Raw genomic sequence first — 24,880 nt, forward strand, 5'->3', positions numbered from 1 at the left:
TGGCTGCAGCCCAGTGCAGCAGCCTCAGCAACAGAGGTGCTGCACATGATTCATTTGAACTCAATGTCCCTAGTCTCCCTTGGAATGCCACCTCTCCCTTTAGAAGCTCTGTCTAAGGTGCAAATTGAAGATCTCGGGACCAGGGCCTCTGCTCGGCATTCCCAGACCACCCTCACTATATGTTTAGGTGTGCCAGGTCTGTCCAGCATCCTCCCCCACCACTGATGTTGAGTTGGATTAGGTGGTGGGGGAGAATGCTGATCAGTTGACAGCTCAGCTCAGCCCCTCTCTTGGACACCCAAGTGTCCAAGAGTGTCCTGGTGCCACATGTACTCATGGACACCTTTAGGTTCTAACACGGTATTTGTTATGGACAAAGTGTGGTTTGCACAAGAGTCCAGTAACAGAACATCACTCAGGTTCAGATTAGGCAGGCCATTCCTCTTAGTCACGCCCCTTCCTCAGGTCTCACTGAGTCCCCAGGTGAAGCACTCTCAAGCACCCCACCAAGGGTTTTCAAGGCCGGGTACTGTGAACTGTCATTTGGTGCATAAATGAGCTAACCCCCCTCGTCCACTGGAAAAACCTCCAATATACAGGCAGCAAGGTGAGGGGATACCAAGATACCCACCCGAGCCCACTGCCTCTCACAAAGGGCAACTCCAGACTGGGACATAGTCCAGCCCTCTTCAGGAGACTGGTTCCAGAGCCTAAATCCTGTGTTGAGGTGAGTCCAACTATATCTAGTCATTATCTCTCAACCTCACACACTAGCTCAGGCTCTTTCCCCACCAGAGAGGTGGGGAAAGAGCATCCTGCAGGTGGTAAGCATACAGGAGTGCTGCACATGTCCCTTCTTCAGGCTGCACCCGGCCAGGCCCCATGGGTTGAGGCCTGGCCCCCAGGCGCTCTCCCTCAGCTCCCCTGCACGGGCTTGGCTTCAGGTTGGGGGTCCAGTAACTCCATCCTGGGAAGGGTGAACGGTTCCCTTGATCTTACACTCATACGGGTCTTCTGTAATGCTCTTTGTCTGGCCCCTCACCCAGGACCAATTTGCCAAGGAAGACCCTACCAGGAGGCAAAAGCCGCCTGACAACTAGCCCGTGGAATACACAAAACCATCTTCATGTTGGGGGTCACTAATCACATCCTTCAATAATGACTCATGCCACTTACCTGTGTGGCACCTCGCATTGTGCATTATGAATATTCCACATTATATTCCAAACAAACAAAGAAGAAGAACATTAAAACAAATCAGTGTTTAATATGTTACAAAAAAGTTGAAATATGACAAATTCATATCCAAACAACTAATAACTTGCGAATGGAAAGTGTCACGACAAGACTTCCGTCTCTCTAGCAACCTTCTCCACCTTATGTGGTGTTCCCAGGCCAACCGAGAGACATAATTTCTCTCCAGCATGTCCTGTATCTATCCCCTCGGTGGGACATGGCCAGCCTGAACACCTTACCTAGGATGTGACTGCCTCAGCTGGCTTTTTTGATGTGGTGGAGTAGCAGCTCTACTTGGGGCCCCTCCTGAATCACTCAACTCCTCACACTATTGCCAAGGGAGAGCCCATCCACCTTTAAAAAAGCTCATATCGGCTTCTATCCACATTCTCATTGTGTTGTCTTTAAAAGAACTAACAACAATAGTGTTAACAAAAAGATCAGACTTTTCAACAACAATGCAGAGAGCTGCATAACATTTATGACACAGCTATTTACCCAAACTGACCATCAGTTAAAATTAACAATGAGATTAAACAACTAGTATGTGTGACCATAGCAACGATCAGATATCTAGTCAACTAGTCGTGTACAATCCTACTGTGCATCCTAATATTTAATTTATCCCTTACTTTTGTCTTATTCAAATGTTACTGGCAATTTATGTCACATTTAAAAATATATATATTTTATTCAGTTCTGAGCTAATAAGATTCAAAGGTTGCTTCCAATTTTCAGCATTTCAGCATTCAGGATTTCAGCAGATCCCAAGATATATATATTTTGTTTAAATCACACATTTTACAAATAATTATTATACATAAAAACCTGGCCCTAATACACCATAATAGGGATGGACCGATCCGATATTACGTATCGGTCTGATACTGACCTAAATTACTGGATCGGATATCGGAGAGAAATAAAAAAATGTAATCCGATCCATTAAATATCAGGAAAGCATCTCACAAAGCTTGCGACACGGCGTAACTCAGCGGCTGTGGTCTGCGAGACCTGTCGGCGGTCTGGTTGAGCATTTGGAGCCTCGCTACCAAACCGGCATTTCATCTCCGAGAAAGTTATCCCAGCGAGAAGTAAAGAAAGTGTGTAAGTTCATCTCTGAATGTTAGTAAAGCATTCCCACGTTAAGCTTAACAACTGATATATGGAGCGACTGCCTCTTCTCTCTCCCTCCCTCTCCTGTTGCTACTGCAATCATGAAACTGATCAATGATCAGCTGATCGGCTTTTCTCTCTTGTTTGTTTTTGGCCCACTTTGCACCAGAAAGAGGAAACCAGCGGCTAAACAACAGCAGCATGTTTAAGCTTGATAAACTGCTGTTAGATTTTATTTAATATTACTTTCCACACCAGGATCCTTTTCTACGTAGCTGACGGCTGGTAACTGTGCAGGGGCGGGTCTAGCAAAGTTTAGCCAGGGGGGCAGTTAGGCCATTAACAGGGAAAGGGGGGCACAAAGACATACTTTTCTTTCTTATTCTCATTTAAAATGTCTGGCTTTTAATAAATAATTATCTGAATCTTACACCCAAAGTTTTTTATCTGATGTAAAAGAATATAGAAGTCCATTACTGTATATAGTAACTATAAAGTCTAATATATCCTAGTAAGCTACAGTACTTTTTCCTTTGAGAAGGTACCATCTGTGCAGTCTGCAATTCTGTTGAAGAGAGATGTTGAATCTATTTAATTACTCTTGAAAATAATTGATTTCTGTGCAATTTCTTTCACACTGCATCAAAATAAAGTTGATTACGTTGATTAAGCATCATGAGGTGGAGGGTGGGGTGTGGCTCCCTATGTTTTTTTCTTTTGCTGGGAGTTGGCAGCCCTATTAGTTAGGCTGCTAAATTTTTCTGCTAAGTACTCTTTAAAATACCAGAATAGGGAGGATGGTGCAGGTTTAAGTTTATTAGATTGATCAGTATTGCTGAACTATGAAATATTTTGGGTGCAGTGTATTATTTGCATACAGGTATAACTAAATAGCTTTAGTGTTTTTTTTATTAAACTTGAGTATGAACTTATACAAAATGCAGCAAGATATTAAAAAAAACAGTTTTATTGATTAAAAAATACACTTTATCGGATTCATATCGGTATCGGCAGATATCTAAATTTATGATATCGGTATTGTGTCGGACATAAAAAAGTGGTATCGTGCCATCTCTACACCATAATACACACCCATCTTCACATCTTTCATCTTAAAAGGTATTTTGTAATCCTGTTGATATTTACGGCTCATCTTGGACAATTTTTGTCACACACTAATTTAAATACTTTAACAAACTATTACTTCAGCAAATGATATTCAGTTTCATCATTGCACACTGCAAAATTGTGGCGTTTTTTTTTTTTTTGTTTGCTTGTTGCTTTGGGTTTTTTACTGAGGTGCATCTGGATATTTTGTAATCAGTTGCTAAAAACGAATTCCTTCATATTCATTAACATTACTCGTAGAAGCCATCCTTCATTTTGAGCTAAGTCTGCACATTTTAGTATGGTACACATCATGATTAATTTCAGAACATGAAAAATTCACCTACCAATGTTTTGATACAGGTTAGAGATTGTACTTTCTGAAGGAACAGCTGGCTCTAGGAGGGAGACAAAAAGAAGTCAAATGTGCAAACATGTCATGCATTCATTCCTGAAATAAATGTAAACTTTTAACCAATCGCCTTAGGACCCTCTTCCTGTAAACAGACAGTTGATTCAAGCGAGCAGTTGTTTCAAGAGCAGACAGTAAATCACTGTGATTGCAAAGCCATCATTGCAAAGCCATTGCAAAGCAATCATGTGTGTAATCATGCACACAAAATGATGGCTTCTTTGTGTTCTACACATGGAGGTTGTTGATATGGGGAGGAATGAAAACGAATTATTGGTTCTTTTACTAGTTAGCTAACATAAACTAATGTTAGTCTATTGAACCAATGAACCGATCTTGTGACATATAACATTCTGTACTGACAGAAGACTCAATACTGAATCACAGGCTCCTCCATGGTCCTGAAACTGTACAATGGCTATGCAAAATAAAGGGCATTGGTTGTAACTGTGTTTTCTGCTTTGACAAACCAATAAGGCAGTCTTTAAGATGACGCGTTGACATTTTATATAGGAAATGTAGCTATGTACATATCCTAGACATATTTCCTATATTAGTAATCCTCACCAGAGTAGTAGCGTGTTTTATCTTCTGAACAATTCCATTGTGACCAAGGTACTGTAGGGACAGCCAGAGAGGCAGTGCCCGTAGCTTCTCCACAGGGTGGCTGGAAGTTAAACCTGCTGCCAGAGACTGGGAGACACAGTACAGAGACGCAGAGCAATGAGGGAGTTGCACAAACATAATTCCCAAGACCCCACTGGATCACCAAAAGATGTCACAAAAGTGATCACAATATGCACTCTTTCAGTTTCTCTGAAAATGATGTCAGCCCACCAGTGCAGGGTCTTCATGTCTGTAGAGGGTGACAGCAGTCACAGCCGGCAGTCCTAGCCACGGACCTGGTGTCAGTGTCATACTGTCACTTCTGGTGGCTGCCTGCAGAGACATGAAAGACCAATACCGATACACAGAACTTACATTAACACTTACAAGAATGGCGCATACATTGGAGGCTGTGGGAAGGAGAGAATCAAGTGCTCTTATTTCTGTTGAGTTTCTAAACTTTCACTTGTATCTTCAAAACAAATTAAAGGAACACTTTTAATCAGTGAAGAATCAAGACATTCAAACTTTTGGGATATATCTGGTAAGTAGTAAAAGGGGTTGGTCATCAGTTTCAACTGCTCTAGTGTTAATGAACACAAGTGCACTAGAGGGGCGACAATGAGACAACCGCCAAAGCTGACTGTTTTACATTTGACTGGGGTCAGTGTCACTACTGGCAGCATGAGATGGTATCTGGATCCTATGGAGGTCCCACAGGTAGTCCAACACCTCCAATTGCCAAAAGATTGTCATAGAAGGTAGTACTGGTAACAGTAAAGTGCCCAATATCCTCTAGTTTGCCCTGTGCTCACTGCCTGGCAACATGGATCCTAACTGGCATTTACCATAGGACACAAGAACGGGAATCCGGTAAAAAAAAATTTTTTATTAAGTCCTGATATGTAAAACCTTTGAATTTCAATGGAGTGTGCTTTCTTTTTTTACAGTTGTAGTATAACCCCATATTGGATAGATTTTAATATAAGTTTACCATGATAGAAGAGGTGACCTGACCCAGTGCTAGGGTTGCCAGATTAACCCTGAAAAAGAAAACACATAATCAGCTAACATTACAGCAGCGATGTAAATTTAAAAAAAAAACAACTCCACTTTTTCTTCAAGAATTAGTGGCAAAGAGCAGTGCAAACCAAGCTTTTGCTATAATTGTACAGGTAAGAAAATGGATGAAGACAAGAGAGTTAGACATAATTGGGATCACGTCAATACACAGCTAGATTTCTGGAACCGGTCTCCTGAAGAAGAGCTCAATTTTGTTCTTTTGAAGTTGTCTTTGGTGAGAGGCAGCAGGCAGGGGTGGTTTGGTTTGGTTAGGCCACGAATATAGGCTTTCAGTCTGCCTCAAAGCAATTCTGGCAAACCATCAGGGGGAAGTGTTGCTCTACTTACCTGTCTATTTTTTGCAGATGACGTGGTTATGTTAGCCTCACTAGGCAAAGACTGGAGAACCTCCAAGTCTTAGGCCATGGTTCTCAGCTGGAAAAGGATGGAGTACCCTGTCTAGGTTTCTGGGGCTTTATTCAAGAGTAAGGAGGGAGTTGAGTGAGAGACAGATAGCAGAATTGTACTGATTGACTATGGTGAAGAGTGAGCTGAATGTGAAAGTAAAGATGACAATTCACTGATTGAGCGACTCTCTTCCCTTTGATATGTCCTTGAGCTCTGGGTATTGACTGAAATGATGATATTGCAAATACAAGAAGTGGAAATTAGTTTTCTCAGAAATGTAGTTGAGCTCTTCCTTGGAGAAAGGGCTAGTGATAAAGAGCTCGTCCATTGAGAAGGGGCTTAGAGTGTGGAGAGCAAGGAGCAGTTGGGGTGATTTGAACGTATGACTGGGACGGCTCACTGATGTCAAATGTTTCACACATGTCCGTGAAGGTTCACAGTCATCCAGGTCATGGTAGTCTATGCCCAGAGTCAAGTCTGAGCATATCTGCTTAGACTGCTGCCTCAACAATAACCCACATAACCTGACAGATAGTGTTCGGATTGATCCAAACAAATTGGCTTCTTTTTTTCAGCTGCTTGGCAGCAACCAAGTATCATTTTCGAGCCACCATAATATCACAGAAGCTGGGTCATCGAAAATGTACTTTGCATGAATATAAAATCAGTCTAAACATCCATTTGAAATTGTTTTGTTTTTGCAATCCATCTATTTTAGAGGTTGACAGGAGCTACCCACCCCTCTACATGAAGCCACATGTTGTACTGATCACACAGTTCCTTCAGTCGACCTAACTTGTCTGTGTGCCCTGCTCCAGGGGTACCTGAAAAATTAAAATAATGGATAAGTGGAAGAGAATGGATGGTTGGATGAATGGAAATATACCAAAAACATATAATTAAGTCACTGAAGTTCATATTCAAAATGCAGAGTATTCTCTGCATTCTGAATTGCTGTTTTACCATCAAATGTATCATCTTTAACTCTTTAAGCACAGATATATATAAAGTGCAATGTATAAACTGTGACTGTCATTTACCTGCATTGGCAATCAGCAACAAAGGAAGCTTCCCTGTATTTATGTCCTCTTTGATGAGTTTTTCCAACAGGGCAACATCCTGACGATGACAAAAAGGATCCAAGCCAAAATAGTTTTTATCTAAACTACCTGACAGATAGGTGTATGTGTTTTTCTAATCTGTGTTCTCCTACCATTTGGTGTTGGGATCCAAAGAGGGTGTTGCATGGCACTGTGCACAAACTGGAGAGAGGCAGGCCAAGCTAATGATACAAACACTGGCATGAAAATCACTATCTATTGTGTATTCAACTGGATGAAGTACAAGAGATCCTATATAATGGTAATACTGTCCTTCCACCCCCCCCCCCCCCCCCCAAAAAAAAACCCCAAAAAAAACAAAGGAAAAATGAAGGAAAAAGTCTGAAGTGTATAAGTTACAATATTATTATTTCAGGTTTGATTAAAAAAAAAAAGTGGAATCAAAGGATAAAAGCAGTGTCATCTCTGGTGCCTTTCCCCTCGAAGCAATCATGCTAGGTAAACACATTGTTACATACATTGACAAAAAATGTATGATTAATCACCCCAAAACTAAAGGAATAGTGCTCTACTTCTAAAATTAGTTGGTAGTGTAGGATTGGATCTGCCATTACCGTGACTTTAGGTGTATTCCTATAAAGTATTTACACACGCCTTTTTTAAAGCTCGTGTGTCCCAGCCATCCTACCTGGCTGCACAGATGCTGTCCGAGACCAGGCCTGCATGAGGCACTCTGATAGATGACTGGCTGCCTGGTGTTTAGGACCACATAACCCTCAGTGGCATATTCTTCATAGCGAGCGTTGATAACGAGCCGGCACACTTTTACAAGGCCATCCCTGTCATCCTCATGAAAGCAGGTAGACCCATTCTCATACCTGAGGAACAGATGAGCAGCATGGACGGTTGGACAGTGCAAAAGGATTAAAGTAATAGTCCAAATAAGCAAATTTCATTATGAGAAATATTTCTGTTGTTTTGATTCTGCAATGCGCCCCAGGGCAGCTGTGGCAACAATGTAGCTTGCCATCACCAGTGTGTGAATGTGTGGATGACTGAATGTAGTGTAAAGTGCTTTGGGCTCCTTAGGGACTAAGTAAAGCGCTATACAAATACAGGCCATTTATGACGCTATGAGAAAGACTTGATAAAGCCAGGTTAGGATGAGAACACTTTGAGAGTGTTCATTGAGAAATATAGAAAAGGCGATAAAGAGCTGCACTGTGCTGTTGTAGATCTAGAGAAAGCATACGATAGGGTGCCAAGAGAGCAACTGTGGCAGTACATGAGGAAGTCAGTAGTGGCAGAGACGTATATATGAGGCCGGTACAGGACATGAAATGAGGACAGCAACACAGTGCTGAGATGTCTAGTGTTACAGATGGGTTCAAGATGCGAGTGGGATTACATCAACAATCAGTTCTGAGCCCCTTCTTGCTTTCACTGGTGATGGATAGGTTAACACTTGAGGTCAGGCCGGAGTCTCTGCGGTGTTCGCAGATGTATAAGAGAGCGTGGAATGGTAGAGATAAAGTCAATAGAAACAAGACAAATATATGCGTGTGAATGAGAGGGAGACAGGTATAAGAGTGAAGCTGGATGAGTTTAAATACCCGTGGATAACCAACCGAAGCAATAGACAGTGCACAAGAGAGGTGAAGCAGGGAGTGCAGGGAGGGTTGACTCGATGGAGACGAGTGAAGAACTGTTAAAAATTAGATGCTAAATATAACGGCAGTATATTAGGACTCTGTTCTATATTGGCATATTTTTAAGATTTTATTTTAAAAAATAGCAAGCTCATTTGCATGAAGAGGGGAGCTGGAAAGGTGGCCTCCAAAACATAATGTAGAGGTGCTCCTGGTGCCTTCCTCGTCAGGCCTTGCAAAATCAAAACTTGCTTTGTAGAAACAATATCAATTCAAACAATACTTCTTATTCTTCTGTAAATATTTCATGAAGTCTGTAGCGAAAAGGAATTGGTCCTGTTATTATCAGTCTGAAGAAGTCACCAAGTCAGCATGTTTGTAGACCTCATTTTCAGAAATCTTTTAATAATTAAGACAAGATGTCATATGGCATGTGCATGATGGTGATTTCCACAGACACACAGCTGCAGGGTCATACCTGAAGAGCCTGCAGAGCCACAGGGTGGTGTCAGACTGGATCCGAGTGGTCAGCTTTCGCAGTTGTTCTTTGTCCATCATTGAGATGTAGGCTGCCAGGCTGTGACCCAGCAATGCCATCTGACCGTGTTCACCCACATTCTGCATCCTGTTGAACACAGCACTTTCTGATGAGCCTTTTCTGATTAGCCTTGTGCGGACTATTATTGTGAAATGGCGGTATGTAAATAAAACTGACTTACTTCTGACTGGGTTTATCCTCTTCATCCTCCTCTTCATGAATAAGGTTATGAACCAGGCGCAGTACAGTGGCAACATCCTGACCACTGCACAGGAGACATGAGGAACAGTTCTCACAGTTCATATCAAATGTACTATAATGTACTGAAGTGAGTGGAGCAAAATCTAAAAGTCCAACAACAAAGCGTTCCCTGTCAGCTTCTCTCTATCCCTCCCTTTATATTCACTTTGAAACTTGTTGAGAAGTAGGACTTATCTTTGCCTATTCAGGAAATATTCTGCCGTCTCTCGTTTCCAGTGCTGATTCACTGGTATTGCTGGTATCAGTTCAGTGACTTCAAAAAAAATAAAATTTAAATCAGGACGCACAAGTTTAAATGTATTTTTTTCTCTGATCTACACAGACTCAACACTGATAAATGGAGTGCATCTGGAAAGTATTCCCAGTGCTTGATTTGTTTCACATTTAACCATGCTACAGCCTTTCTCTAAAATGGATTACATGTTTTCCGCACACAAAAGATGTCTCTGTACATTCCTGCATCGTTCCTGCTGCCCCACAGCATGATGCTGCCACCACCATACTTCACTGCAGGGATGGTTTTGGCAAAGTGTCGAGCAGTGCCTGGTTTCCTCCAGTCAGGCTGTCATGTGTATTTTACTGAGGCTTGGGTTCCATCTGCCCCCTCTACCATACAGACCTGACTGGCAACAGAAATGGCTATCCTCCTGGAAGGTTCTCATTTCTCTACAGAGCAATGCTGGAGCTCTGTCAGAGGTCCAGCTGTAGGAAGAGTCCTGCTGGCTCCAAACTCCTTCATCATGGAGGCCACTGTGCTCATTAGGGCCTTTAATACTGCAGAACTTTTCTGTAGCCTTTCCCAGATCTGTGCTTTGATACAATCCTGTCTTAGAGGTCCTCACACAACACACTGGACTTTATGGCTCAGTTTGTGCTCTGATATGGGACCTTATACTGACAGGGGTGAGCGTTTCCAAATCATGTCCAGTTAACTGAATTTATAACAGGTGGACTCGAATGACAAAGGCAGTGAATATTTATGTTGTTTTTTTATTTTTAAGAAATTTGCAACAATTTCAAGCAATTTTTTTTCACATTGTCATTATGTATAGAGGTTTACATTACTACATTTTAATACATACATCTCATAAGGGTAACACGATAAAATGTGGAACAAGTGAAGCACTGTGAATTCTTAACAAACGCAGTATTGTGAAAAAAGAGGATTCCATGTTCTTTCTCCCACATTAACAAGACAATTAGAATTTACTTCTGTATATCACAACTGCCAAGAAAACAATCTTCAACCTGAACTGCCTGTGTGTGAATATGAGTGTATGTGTTTTTGTCGTGTGTGTGTGTGTGCCTTACTCTCCCTGAAGGGGTCCAGGGATGCAGCTTCTGCTGAAATGCTGTCTCTCTGTTGCTGCCTCCGGCTCTCTAAATAAACAAACAGATTTTGCAAAGTGTTACTTCGCTTTCCGTGTTGTAATATTCTGCCCTGCAGTTGACTGTACTCTGTATCTTAAAAATAAAGGTAATTCAGATATGAAGTAGTTTTATATCTTTTTATTATGGCATTAAATGTCAATACAAACACGTTTTAGTGCAGCAGTAGGTTTGTGTAAGTGCAGTTATCATTTTACAGCCCAGCAGCTCAACATTATGATGAGTTTCCAATGTCCACAATTAAACTTTCAAACCCAAAACAAGAATCTACCTCTCTATATTCCAATAACTCAGACTTGTATGTTGCGGTCCCATAATGCATTGCATTGGTGAGGTCACAATCCCTAACTCAAGATAATTGCTTGGTAGTTTGCTGATATTATTTTGTACCTGCAGTGTGATGAACTCTTACCTCTGTTCCTCTCCCAGGAACCTCATGGCTTCACTCAGATTTTTTCCCACTTGATCCAACGTGGAGTCCACCATATTCTTTAATATGCGAGTGCTCGCTGGAAGAGATTTAAAAACACTGACATTTTATAATCATCATTACTGTTTCAATTTCACTTGTGTGACAAATTTCATTCACTGAACGTGCACATGTACATTCAAGCACACTGATTTTCTGCAGACTGTACAACATGGTGGAGGTTCCAGTGGTGTTATGAATGTTGTCAAACAGATGGACTGGCACTTCTATAGCTATTACTTGTATAGTTTTGGAATCAAGAAACCAAGAAAACGATTCCTGAAAGTTACCAAAGGACAGGAGCGTTTGCCTGCTCAGTGTGTTAACAAATAAATGCTGTCCTTTTGTGTTTACACGCTTCAATAAATCGCTGCGTCTAAGCAAAATATAAAGAACTACTTTATGCCATAGGGAAATGGATAAATGATCTATTCTACTAAAAGAAATTGGGTTCAAATTAAAAAGTTTGAAAAGAAACATGCAAAGACTGGGATGGGGATTGTTCCAGCCATGTCATAGCACTACCAGTAGTGTAGTGTAATGTAAACCACAGTGGAAGCTTTTATAAAGTTCAAAAATATCCTAACACATTTATATTATTTACATACTATCTCACAGCTGATTGTAATGACAGAAATTACACATGTATTCCTGGGATTCATTTTCATTTTCATGTCTCTGACAGAAGACATAAAATACTTTAGATTCCACAAGTGCAGCATTACAGTGATTACAAATGCAACAAATAGCTACTGTGATTCTTAATTAATCTTGTCATTACCTTCTTGATGAACTATTTAATTCTATTAAATATTAAGAAACACTGAAAAATGCTGCCCGATAGCTCACAGTAACACATTGTGATAGCTTCTCTAATTAAACCAGCAGCCACTTCACTAACACTTGTAAATAAGAGATATCTATTGTTATAGAGTACATACATAATAAATGAATAATATGGGGGTTACAATCCAATGTACTGTATACACATCATTACATGCAAATTCATCTTGTCTCTGTAACACAATAAAAACCACAGGGGTATAGTGAGGACTAAGATTTGAGAAAAAGACTTTCGCAAAGTGAAAATATGTTTGAAGCACAGACTTTCAGCTTTCATTTAATAGGTTTTTCTTAAAGAGTACTGCATTAAATGTTTAGCAATTACAGCCACGTTTATACACCGTTTCTCATTGGACATTGTCAGTCATTGCACAACTGACTGACAAACAGATCAATGACGAGGTGAGGCCCATTCCCTTTTATTCCATGACAGATTAACCAGAGAGTTTAATCCAGCTACTGAATATTTGGCAGCTGTTCACTGTAACTCTGAGGTTATGTACTTGACAGGCTTACATTTCATTGGTAAAATACAGTAGAGCATTCAAATGTGTGTGGACTATCTGAACTTCACTGTGTTTACTCTGCACAGCTGCTGCACAAAACACACTTTTATGAGCCTAATGTTTGAAACATTACTGCAGAGATACAGATGGAGGTGTGCCCACATCAAACACCAACATTAATATGTTACTAATGTCATATTTTTCAAATATATTACCAGTATATATATAAAACTGCTAATTGTGACCTAAATACCAAAGAGAAATATACCATCTATTAAGTCATCTCCTCCCAGTCAGACACGTCTGAAACACCTCACTTAGCAGTCAGCCAGGATGCATCACATTCAGATGGCCAAACTACCTCAGCCGTGGTTAAGATGCAGCAGGTGGTTTTCTGATCTCTCTTCACTTATCTGAAGAGAGCCAGACAGTCCCTTTTGGAGAAAGCTCATTTATACCACTTTTATCCATGATGTCATTCTTTTGGTCATGGCTAGTGGCCACAGGTGAAGATAGTAAGGTAAAGAGGCACAATCACACGTCATCCACTCACCCCGAATCAATTTTTCACGAGAGACCCTGCCAGATGCATTGTACCACGTAAACACAGCTACTGCCTTTTGCTAACTTTGTTTGTATTTTGTCTTTTTAATCTGTTATATCTTGTAAAGCACTTTGTGATCTCTATCTAGAAATGTGCTATATAAATAAAATTTTACTTACTTACTTACTTACTGAAATCACATGCGTTTATGAGGAAATGCTCCACAAAGGGGATTTCATACAGTATACGAAAACAAGATAATGTTTGAATATTGTGCATTATTACATTATTGTGTTCAATTAAAAAGAAAAAATAATCACAAAAACGATTAATTATCAATAAACATAGAAGCATAGAAAGCCCTAAATCAAATCCATATTTGCTGTACACACTTTTGCATTGTGTTTGAATTAAGTTTTGACTCTTTTAGCCTGCTACAGTGTTATTACTGTATTAGAAGATAGTGTAGCTTCAAATGGAAAAAAGTTTACCATCTGCTCCAAATCTATGCTCTGACAGGCGCACTGCTGCTGTCCTGTTGGGGGAGGAGTTTCGTAGATGTCACATCAGGCTGCTGTCCCTTCCTGGCCTGACAGCAAAGCAGTGTCACCAGCTGCCATACCACTTTAGTGTACATTATGGCGAGGGCTGCTCCATAGGTCCCCTTAGAAATACAGGTTTGGTAGAGGTTCCACCCAGAAGACGGCGAGAGGACAGCGCATAGGAGCAGTGCGTCCGCGCGGGCACGCGGAGCTTGCAGGACACAGACACACACGAGCAAGCGCGCCCACCCCGCTCGGTCCGTCACACACAGCACGGACCGAGCTCTCTCTCCTCTCTTTCACTTACCTTCACTACTCAGCTGACAGGCTGGCCGGCTGTGCACCCCGGACAAACGGATGCAGAAAATCTGTAGCTATGTCACGCCGCAGTGTCCGGTCTGGAGAGCTGCGTGCTGAAATGTTGAATTGGACACGTATTTACTGCTCCGACTTCTTTTAGTTTCCTGCAGACTGAACCGGAGAGTTTACTTCCTGGACCTGACGTGCGACGTGCCTTCGTTCCACGCTGGCAACGCTGACGTCATGGTTTTGTCACAGGACTGTCCAGGTGGCATTTTTTAAAATTTCTATTTTAACGAACACAGAAATAAAACAGTAAAATTACAAATAAATAAGTAAACAAAAATACAAAGCGTGTTAAATCGCAGACTACTCCTTGGGAGGACATGTTTTTTAGTGAGAAAAAAGTGATCCAAAAGGAGTAAACTTTAAATTTAACAGAGAAAAACCCCAAGGTAACGAGTAAATAAAATTAACATTTTAACTTTTTTTTCTTGGAAATTATCTCATGGTCAGTAGGGGTGGGGGTAAAAATCGATACTGTGTAGTATCGTGATATTTTGTTTGCTAATAATGTATCGATACAGGGACAGCAGAAATCGATATTTTGTTACAAAAAAAGTTTTTGTGGACTGGAACATGCTCTGACTTCAGAGCATGTTGATCAGCTCCTTTTTCTGAGCAAGAATCCTGACACTGTCCAAATGTGTTTAACTTTTTTTATGGCAGCAATAAACATTACAGTTTACTTATTTTAATTTAAGACGTTTTATTTTAATTAAGTTTAAAACTTTTTTATTTAATATAAATTATATTTTGTTTTAATTTACTTTCAAATTCTTCTGTTGCTGAAGGGGCTGCATAGTTTTCACAAATTGCATAGTTCAGAATAGCTATAATTGTACCAGATGGTTGCATTCAGTTAAGTTGGACTAGACTGTAATACAAACCGTTCAGTTTGTCAACAATAAAACTGACTGAAATGAGAGAAAGACTGAGTGTGAGACTTTGTTATTAGATAAAAATGAATATTGATAAAGTTTACCTTTATGTACAGAATCTGAATATTGCAAAATATTTAAAAAAAATTGCAATAATATCGTATCGTGCGTTAAGTATTGTGATAATATCGTATCGTGGGCTGTATGGTGATTCCCACCTCTAATGGTCAGTGTATCTAATGCTAAAGAAACAGTGTTGTAGCTTTAAGTGCCAAACAAATCAATAAATAAAACAAGTTTGTTTCTGTTTTTCTTTTGTTTTTGTATTAAGTCTATTTGTTTGAGTGTGCGTCTGTTTTATTTAGATGCTCTCTTGTCTCCAATACTTCCCCTGTGATTTTGCTCACCTGTCTTGTTCTCCCAGCGGTCTCCACTTCCCCTGATTATCCCTCTTTTGTGTCTACATAGTCCCTGTCTCCTCTTGCCTTCCCCCCAGTGGCTCCCTGGGCCAGTGTTTCCGAGCCTTAGTGTGCTGTCTAAGTTTTAGGTTTCAGTAAGTTTATAGTTTTCATCTCAGCCAAAATGATTGTCTTGTGTTGTTTTGTTCAACTCTCACAATCTGCATTTGCGACGCTTCCTGAAACACTGAAACGCTCGGAACATCCGTGTCGGGCTTTGAAAGAATGTGAAAGCCATCTCCACAGTGACATCTGCTGGCCAATTTGACTATCGCCACAGCATGATGTTCTGTGAAACAATGACAAAGAGAAGACACAATTCAAAACAAAACTACGTCTTATACCAGCTTGGTATTGATGGTGGTGCCCACACGTGTGGGAGGAATCCCCGCACAAACAAGTCAAGAAAGATAGTGAGGCTGTTATAGACAGCAGGCTGTGATCGTAATAAACAGTGTGCCTCAGCAACATTCTTATGGCGTTATTTTTGTGCCACTATTCAGAGCGCATGTAAAAATAAATTGCAGGTGCAAGTGTTGCATTTTGAGGAGAAATTTATTTTGAGCGAAGAAAAGCTAAATTTGAGTGAACAAAATTCATTGCTGCGTGCAAAAAATGTATTTCAGTGTTTGCTATTATCACACACACACACACACACACACACACACACACACACACAATAGCAGCCCCTGTCGCTCAGCTTTTGCACTTGCTAGCAATCTGTTGCCCCTCAACTCTTTCTGTACACCGTTATATTTGTGCGCTACAAAACCAGCCAATCACAGACTTGGATGCAAAAAAAATCTGATTGGCTGTTTTGGTCTCTATGCAGCTCGAAATGACGAAATGCAATATCTCAGAATCCATTTCGTCCAAAACTCAAACGAGGCAGTGGCGGAGAAACACAGAGTGGCAGCGTTTGAAATATCACTCTTTCTGGGTCACAAAATAAACTTTTAAGATATTTTCATGTGAGAATGGTGCTGTGTAAACTTCATATATTTGCTTGATTTATCAAGACATCACATATTTGCATAAGTGCTCTAACGTTTTCGGAGATGCCTGTTACCCACCAGCTGACCTGGTGGTCACTCGGGTTAAACATAATATATAAGGCTGAACTGACAAAAAAAATCACTGACTACACCACCAGGTATTATAGGAAAAACCATAAAGCCTTTGAACTAAAACAAACGCTGTTGTGACAGTGATGTACACTGTCTTGTTGGTATGTGTATGATTTGTATCACCTTCATGTTTCCCTCTCACCACATATCCAAACCGATATCATGGCCAGCAGCTTTTACAGCTGTGGCTCCAGCAAACATCAGCTGATACTAGAAAGTAATATTAAATAAATTCTAACAACAGCTTATCAAGCTTGAACGTGCTGCTGTTGTTTAGCGTGACATCCGCTGATTTCCTCTTTCTGGCGCAAAGTGGGCGATAAACAAACAAGAGACGATCAGCTGATCATTGATCAGTTTCATGATTGAAGTAGCAACAGGAGAGAGTGGGGAGAGAATGAGAGAAGAAGCAGCAGCTGTGCACCAAAGACAGAATAACTCCAGCTTTGTGTCTTTCTCATTGTAGCTGAAGTCCGGGACGAATCGCGTTCCTTTTCCCCTCAATACGGATGTATTGTAATTGGTCCAGCCCAGAGTTGATCATGACCAACTGGCTAATCCACCACCTTTCATTGTTTATACCGTTACAAAGACAAACAAACAAACAAAAATTAAAAATTACCATCAGCCCACCGGGCAAATGCCCAATGGCCAGTCCAGCTATGCGGTCAGCTGGTGGGTAACAGGCATCTCCGAAAACGTTAGAGCACTTATGCAAATATGTGATGTCTTGATAAATCAAGCAAATATATGAAGTTTACACAGCACCATTCTCACATGAAAATATCTTAAAAGTTTATTTTGTGACCCAGAAAGAGTGATATTTCAAACGCTGCCACTCTGTGTTCCTCCGCCACTGCCTCGTTTGAGTTTTGGACGAAATGGATTCTGAGATATTGCATTTCGTCATTTCGAGCTGCATAGATATGGAACGCCAGGACTGCCATAATGAATTAATTAAATACACCATTAAATAATTAATTAAATGTGGCAATAATTAATTAAAATTGGAATTAATTAATTAAATAAATAGTTATGACACATGTAATTAATTAATTATTGACACATTTAATTAATTATTTATGTATTTCACATTTTAATTAATTATTGACACATTTAAGTAATTAATTATTGACACATTTAATTAATTATTTATGTATTTCACATTTTAATTAATTATTGACACATTTCATTAATTATTGACACATTTAATTAATTATTTAATGATATATTTATTTATTTCATTTTGGCAGTCCTGACGCCTGGCTCTCATCATGAAATAATTTTATCTGTCAGCCTCACCCATCAAACTCAGGGGGCGGGGTTAACGCTGATCGAGTCAAAACCATTGCTTTGGCCTGGTGGCCATTGTTTCTAGCACACAACAACCGGCATGTTGAAACTAACAGAACTGAACTTTGAAAAACCCTGTTTGTGTGTCACCAAATACCGTTTTAATATTTTTTTAGCCGAGAATGTAGTGGTTTAATCTTCATGTGTCTGGTCGGTTTGTCAAGATACAGCCTCTTTGCAAAAGTGTTTCGATGATTTCGGAGATGTCTGCCCAGTCTCACGGCAAAGCGTGGGATAGACCCGCTCGCCTCGCAAGCAATCCCACCGACAAAGCGCAGGCCCCGGTACACAGCTGTAGTAACCCCCGCTGACTTCTTTTACTGAGGTTATATTTATCGGTGTTTTATTTCCTGATGTTCTTATGTGTCCTACTTGTTTCAGTCGCCAATTCTGAATTATAACTAACATTAAAAACATGTTTAAGGAGGAGAGAGAGCAAATAAATCTGTTTAACATCTGATCTTTGGGTTTTTGTTCAGTAATCAGCGTGACCTGTGTATAAACACATAAAAGAGATAACGTTGGTGTTTCCGTCATGTAGTAACTGCTGGCTTTAACTGTACAAAGGTTGTTCGACACTATGAAACACATACAGACTTCATGATGTTCGGCTAATATTTTTATTGTGAATATTAATCATGCTGACCTCGCTCTGTACACCACGCAGCGAGGTCAGCATATCCACGATATCCTCAGCTCCATGAGTTAACACAAAGTTTCCCAGCTGACTATCTAACTGCCAACTATTCCAGAGACGTGAAAATATACAGCATAAAGAAAAGTGTAAGAGACTCAGCAGCAGATTAGAATAACAGTTATACATTTAATAAATCACCAAATGAATCCAAGAAACGAGCAAACCTGTTCCGACAATTTGAATTTGTATTCCCTCAGCTGCAGACTCGCTGCTGTTTAAATGTTTGAAAAGGAAGATTAGATATAAAAAACGTCAAACATAGACTCAGTCTGCCTTCACATTTGATATGAGGCCAGCACGTATAGTGGCCTCAGCAGGCTATTACTGAAATACACGTGCTATATCATAAACTATGATATAAACAGGGAGGTCCTATTAACATGTTTAGTTTTAAAGGACACCTTCCTGCCTTTAGTCTCATTCATGAGCAGTATTAGTTTTCTTCTAACATCCAGAAGTCTGCACAATGTGTTTCATAGTTTGTAACAAGCCTTTGACAGGTAAACATAACATGACCGAAAAAAAAAAAAAAAAAAAAAAAAAAAAAGAGAGAGAGTGTTGACATAAGAAGAGAAAATTCTCTCAATTATGGAGACAGACAAATGGTTCGTTTGATGTGTGTTTATTCCTCCCTAAATATCGTCGGTGAAGTTTGCCATGCACGTCAGATTTTCCTGCGCATTTTTATACCTCTGCCAACAGAGAGAGAGAGAGAGAAAAAAAAAAAAAAAAAAAAAAAAAAAAATCACATTCTAACAGACAGCTGGTGCTTAGAATACAGTTGAATAACTATTAAAAAACAGATGATATTTAGATGATAGTTCAGTCTAACACATGTGCCAGTGAACCATTAAACGTCTGTGAAACTATGCAGTTATGAAACGTAACTTTAACCTCAGCCAAACCGATTTGCTCAGTTGTAAATAAAACAGCGAAGTAAACGTGACCCGACAGACAGAACCTGAGTGAATGAAGTCCAGCGTTTAACCACTGAGAGCTAAAACTCAGCTGAGGTTTGAAAGCTGTGTGCCGGTGATTGGACATCAGCCGCTGATAAAGCTGTTCGCCTATAAAGTGCTGTGGCATGAATAAGGCACGGCGGGACCACGGAGCGACGTTCAGAGCCAACTTTATTTGATTCACGTCACACCACACCACCACCAACCCCTGAGTCCGTGTTTTAACACGGCGGGCGTGATTGCGGATGCCGTGCAGGTGCGTCCGCACGGCCCCGCAGACCACGCCCCACCACATACCCCCATCGCCCGATTGAGGCCGGGGAGCAATCTGGCCGAACCTACTCCCCCCCCCCCGCGAACTGGGGCGAGACTCGGCCCCTACACATCGGCGCCCCAGCCCCTGACCAAGCGACGGGGACGCGTCCGTTCTGGTGGCCGCCCGCGCATCCAGCGGCAACGGCGAAGCTGGTCCGGAGGTCGGCCGCGTAGCAAGCGGACACGGCCCCACAGGCATGGCCGTGCGCTCCTGCACACAGGCGGCTGGGCAGACGTCAGGTGCGCAGAATTGACTGGTGGCAGCGAGGCTGGACTAGCCAGCCCGCCGATCCCCGGCCTAGCGGGGCTGTCCCGCTCCTCTGCCTCCAACTCCGGCTGCACAGGCTGCCCTGGAGCAGGGACCTCCGTCTCCCCGCACAGCTGCTCCGCCACCGCCTCCGCCACTCCCGTTTGGAGCGGCTCCCCGCACTGCGCCTCCGCCCCCAGCAGGCACAGCCCCTCGCCCACCTCTGGGTGGAGCGACTCCTCTGCCTCCGGCAGGTGTAGACCCTCGCCCGCCTCGTCCTCGGCCGCCGATTGGAGCGGCTCCTCCACCGCTCCCGGCAGGAGCAGCCCTTCACCCGGCTGCTCCTCCTCCTCCGGCAGGCTCGGACCCCCGCGTGGCTCGTCCACCACCTCCGGCTGCCGAGGTGACCCACACGGCTCCTCCACCGCTTCACTGTCCTCGGGACACACTTGTGGGGGTGGCGCCCAGGCCCAGAGCAGCGCTGCCAGCTCTGCCATCTTCCCCAGGTGGCGTTCGCTCTCCTTCCGCAGCTCTTCCTGTTGGCGACGCACCTCCGCCGCCTGCTTCCGCTGGGTGGCCGCTATTTCGGCCACCCTCTCGGCCAGCTCTTTCCTTTCCTGGCTCTGGTAGGTACCCGCCATGCCGCCTCCTGGGTTTCGGCACCAATGTGGCATGAATAAGGCACGGCGGGACCACGGAGCGACGTTCAGAGCCAACTTTATTTGATTCACGTCACACCACACCACCCCCTGAGTCCCCGTGTTTTAACACGGCGGGCGTGATTGCGGATGCCGTGCAGGTGCGTCCACACGGCCCCGCAGACCACGCCCCACCACAAGTGCTCTGTAAGGAAACGAGCTCCAGCAGCTCTGCGCTCGGGGAAAACACTATATTTACTTATCTTGTGCAGAAAAATGCGCTGACATTGCGTTATATCGAGCACCGGCTGCCCAGTTAAACTGTGACTATCACCAGGTAACTAGGCGTGTTTCTTGAATTAGCAGCAGGTGTTAAACAGCTGACAGATGAGGAGGAGGATGCATGCAGGTAAACTGAGGGTCTGTTGAGCTGATCGCTGGTTTCGTGAGAAAAATGTCAGCTCGTTCTTTATGTTACAGAAGCACAGAGACACAAGACCAGGCGGAAAGAGACGATGTTCGGTGAAAATGAGAATCTGCGAATGCAACATGTGGAACACGGAGAGTGGAATATGTAAACAAACCGGTTAACGTAACCCCCTGGGTGCGCTCTGCATGCTAACTGTTAGCAGAGCTAGTGAAATCTCTGAAAACATCTGAGCACTTTTGCAAACATGTTCTATGTTGACAACCTGACCAGACATACGTCGCGACATTCGCGGCTAAAACACTGTTAAAAGTGTAGCTGGTGACAGAAAAACGGGGTATTTTAAAACTACACCACCACCATTGCTGCCTGTGATTTGATCTGCATTCTGGGATAACTGGCTGCCCCAAGTCTACACAAGCAATCGATTTTCTAGGATCGACCTGTTTTGACTTACTTTGCACGGCAACCAATCAAATGTTAGAGAAGCTGCATGGGCAGCGTTAACCCCGCCCCCTGAGTTTGATGGGTGAGGCTGACAGATAAAATTATTTCATGACGAGAGCCAGGCGTCAGGACTGCCAAAATGAAATAAATAAATATATCATTAAATAATTAATTAAATGTGTCAATAATTAATGAAATGTGTCAATAATTAATTAAAATGTGAAATACATAAATAATTAATTAAATGTGTCAATAATTAATTAATTAAATGTGTCAATAATTAATTAAAATGTGAAATACATAAATAATTAATTAAATGTGTCAATAATTAATTAATTACATGTGTCATAACTATTTATTTAATTAATTAATTCCAATTTTAATTAATTATTGCCACATTTAATTAATTATTTAATGGTGTATTTAATTAATTCATTATGGCAGTCCTGGCGTTCCATACATAGAGACCAAAACAGCCAATCAGATTTTTTTTTGCATCCAAGTCTGTGATTGGCTGGTTTTGTAGCGCACAAATATAACGGTGTACAGAAAGAGTTGAGCGGCACAGACAGAAATGTTGAGAGCACAAGCAACACATTGCGAGCAAGCACAAGTGCAAAAACTGAGCGACAGGGGCTGCTAAAGACTATGTGCACGTTAGCATATGCTACTTCCGGTGCGGAAACTCCTGTGGGGAGCTTTGTTTCCGGTGTTCTATTCGCGCCCTGTTAACGGTGCAAAACAAGTTAAGGAAATGAATGAATCAAGCGGCGATTTACATTTCTATAGATGTCTTGGGTATTTACCCAATATATCTGTAAATGATGTTCATCGACTTGTCGATATTTTTTCCCCCGTGCCTCAGAGCAAAAGAGAAAAGGGATTCAAATGTTATATTTCTCAGTATCTGTAAACAGCGGTCCCTTGTTTATCGCGGGTGTTATGTTCTAAAAATAACCAGCGATAGGTGAAATCAAGTAGCCAGTTTTATTTTTTGACGGTGCCAAAAATCCGCGATACAGCGAGGTGAAAGGTGAACCGCGTTATAGCGAGGGACCACTGTAATTTTGAAGGTAAGTCACAACATACCCTTCGTAAATACTAATGTATAGAAACCGTTACCAACAATCGTTCATTTTTTGTGTGGCTTTTTTTCACGGTTTGTTAACATAGGGGTGGCTGTAGCTCAGGAGGTAGAGCAGGTCACCTACAGGTTGGAGGTTCGATCCCAGGCTCCTCCAGTCTGCATGCCAAATATCCTTGGGCAAGATATTAACCCCAAGTTGCTCTCCGATGCATTCATCGGAGTATGAATGTGTGTGAGTGTAGTTAGAAAGCACTCAGTATAGAGGTAGTGCTTGTGAGAATGGGTGTGACTGGGTGAATGTGGCGTGTTGTATAGAGCGCTTTGAGTACTCCGGGAGAGTAGAAAATCGCTATATAAGAATCAGTCCATTTACCATGCTGTGTGGGTGTGTACTTTACTAGCTGATATCGACATAACGGGGGAAACATCTGGTTTGACTATTCTTCACCTGTAGTTTGAATGCTGAACATTTGCCTGTTTAAATCATAATAACTGTCACTATACAGAGATGTGCTTCTGAATGTGGACGATGTGTCTTCTGCATGCAGTAATGCAGTTCTGCTTGTGTTGAGTGATGTAAACAACTGATCGATCTCTTTAAACTCTTTAAATGTCAAAATTGATCATTCGATTTTTTATGACACAACAGTGGTAAGTGTTCCCACCTTCTCCTCTTCGTAACTTAACTCGATCTTTCCGTTTTCGAGTTTTGGACATGATTTTGGAGTATATCTTCACAGTAGCGATTGACCGCAAAGTAAAGCTACCGGAAATGTACAACCCCACATCTGGTCTCAAACTAGGAAGTTAGCATTTTCTCGTGCACAGGGTCTATTGTGTGTGTGTGTATGGATAATAGCAAACACTGAAATACATTTTTTGCACGCAGCAATGAATTTTGTTCACTCAAATTTAGCTTTTCTTCGCTCAAAATAAATTTCTCCTCAAAATGCAACACTTGCACCTGCAATTTTTTTTACGTGCGCTCAGAATAGTGGCACAAAAATAACACCATACATTCTCCCTCTGTTAACATTCGTGTCGTTCACAATAAATCAATTTATGAAGTAAAACAGAGAGAACGGACCGTGTTTCCTGTAATAACCTCACAGGTTTCACACAGCATCTTCTTCCTGTATTTACTTTTTTTGCTCCCGCCCCAGATATATCCGGCCAATGAGCGGATTGGACATTGTCACGTGATTTATAGTGACGTATTTTGGTTCACTTAAAGTTGACTTGAATTTTTCTCAGTGTGAAAACAAATCAAACCACAGGAAGAAGCTTCAAGTTTACAAACTCATCAGCTGATTCGGACCAAACGAACAATAGGTGTGAAAACGCTGTTCGATGCAACATTATTTCTTCATAGCATCAAACAATTTTACAACTGTTTTATTCTTCTATAAGCATGAATATCAGGTATCCTAAATCAGGACACCAACACTGCACTTACTGACCTCATATCAAATTTGTATAAGTTTGAATTTTGTTTTTACATTTAACTTATATAGTTATAGATTATCTGCTGGGGAATACATTTTATTTGTATTTATTTATTTATTTTTTATGTGCAGCTTGTTAAATTTTACCTTATTGAACCACTGAAGGAAACAAACACTGTGCCACATTGTCAGTGTATTAATTTAGTGATTTAGAAAATATCTAAATGTTATACTTTATTCTAATCTGCTGATTATTCTGTTTTACACTAATGCAGCACTACGGACGATACCTACAGCCACCATTACTGAGACTAACAAGATGATCTACAATATGGCAGCAGTGATCAGTGAGATGCTTGGCCACAAGTTGAACAGCCACAAAGGACAGTACCCGCCATGGAGAAGGAGGCTAGAGGCTACAGTGGGGCAAAAAAGTATTTAGTCAGCCACCGATTGTGCAAGTTCCCCCACTTAAAATGATGACAGAGGTCAGTAATTTGCACCAGAGGTACACTTCAACTGTGAGAGACAGAATGTGAAAAAAAAATCCATGAATTCACATGGTAGGATTTGTAAAGAATTTATTCATAAATTAGGGTGGAAAATAAGTATTTGGTCACCTCAAACAAGGAAAATCTCTGGCTCTCACAGACCTGTAACGTCTTCTGTAAGAAGCTTTTCTGTCCCCCA

The 24,880-nt window shown here is 41.4% G+C and overlaps 1 protein-coding gene across 2 annotated transcripts in view; it reads right to left on the minus strand.

Moving 5' to 3' along the window:
* Nucleotides 1-15,638, minus strand: part of pdxdc1 (pyridoxal-dependent decarboxylase domain containing 1) — a 35,145-nt gene extending 19,507 nt beyond the window's left edge. Inside the window, exons 1-14 of one of the 2 annotated variants that reach the window (XM_082530210.1) lie at nt 15,398-15,638; nt 14,057-14,336; nt 11,258-11,354; nt 10,768-10,836; nt 9,377-9,460; nt 9,136-9,282; nt 7,697-7,886; nt 7,161-7,229; nt 6,988-7,066; nt 6,687-6,771; nt 5,472-5,520; nt 4,709-4,810; nt 4,439-4,564; nt 3,807-3,857 (exon numbers count right to left, since the gene is read on the minus strand). In XM_082530210.1, the coding sequence (XP_082386336.1) occupies nt 3,807-3,857; nt 4,439-4,564; nt 4,709-4,810; nt 5,472-5,520; nt 6,687-6,771; nt 6,988-7,066; nt 7,161-7,229; nt 7,697-7,886; nt 9,136-9,282; nt 9,377-9,460; nt 10,768-10,836; nt 11,258-11,331 (1,125 nt within the window). In that variant the 5' untranslated portion in view covers nt 11,332-11,354; nt 14,057-14,336; nt 15,398-15,638. Of the gene's footprint in view, nt 1-3,806; nt 3,858-4,438; nt 4,565-4,708; nt 4,811-5,471; nt 5,521-6,686; nt 6,772-6,987; nt 7,067-7,160; nt 7,230-7,696; nt 7,887-9,135; nt 9,283-9,376; nt 9,461-10,767; nt 10,837-11,257; nt 11,355-13,698; nt 14,016-14,056; nt 14,337-15,397 lie in introns of those variants that run through there. The other variant, XM_082530211.1, reaches the window with a different exon arrangement.
* Nucleotides 15,639-24,880: the final 9,242 nt, after the last annotated feature.

The sequence above is a fragment of the Aulonocara stuartgranti genome, assembly GCF_965226115.1.
Source record: "Aulonocara stuartgranti genome assembly, chromosome: 4".
NCBI classification, from domain to species: Eukaryota; Metazoa; Chordata; class Actinopteri; order Cichliformes; family Cichlidae; genus Aulonocara; species Aulonocara stuartgranti.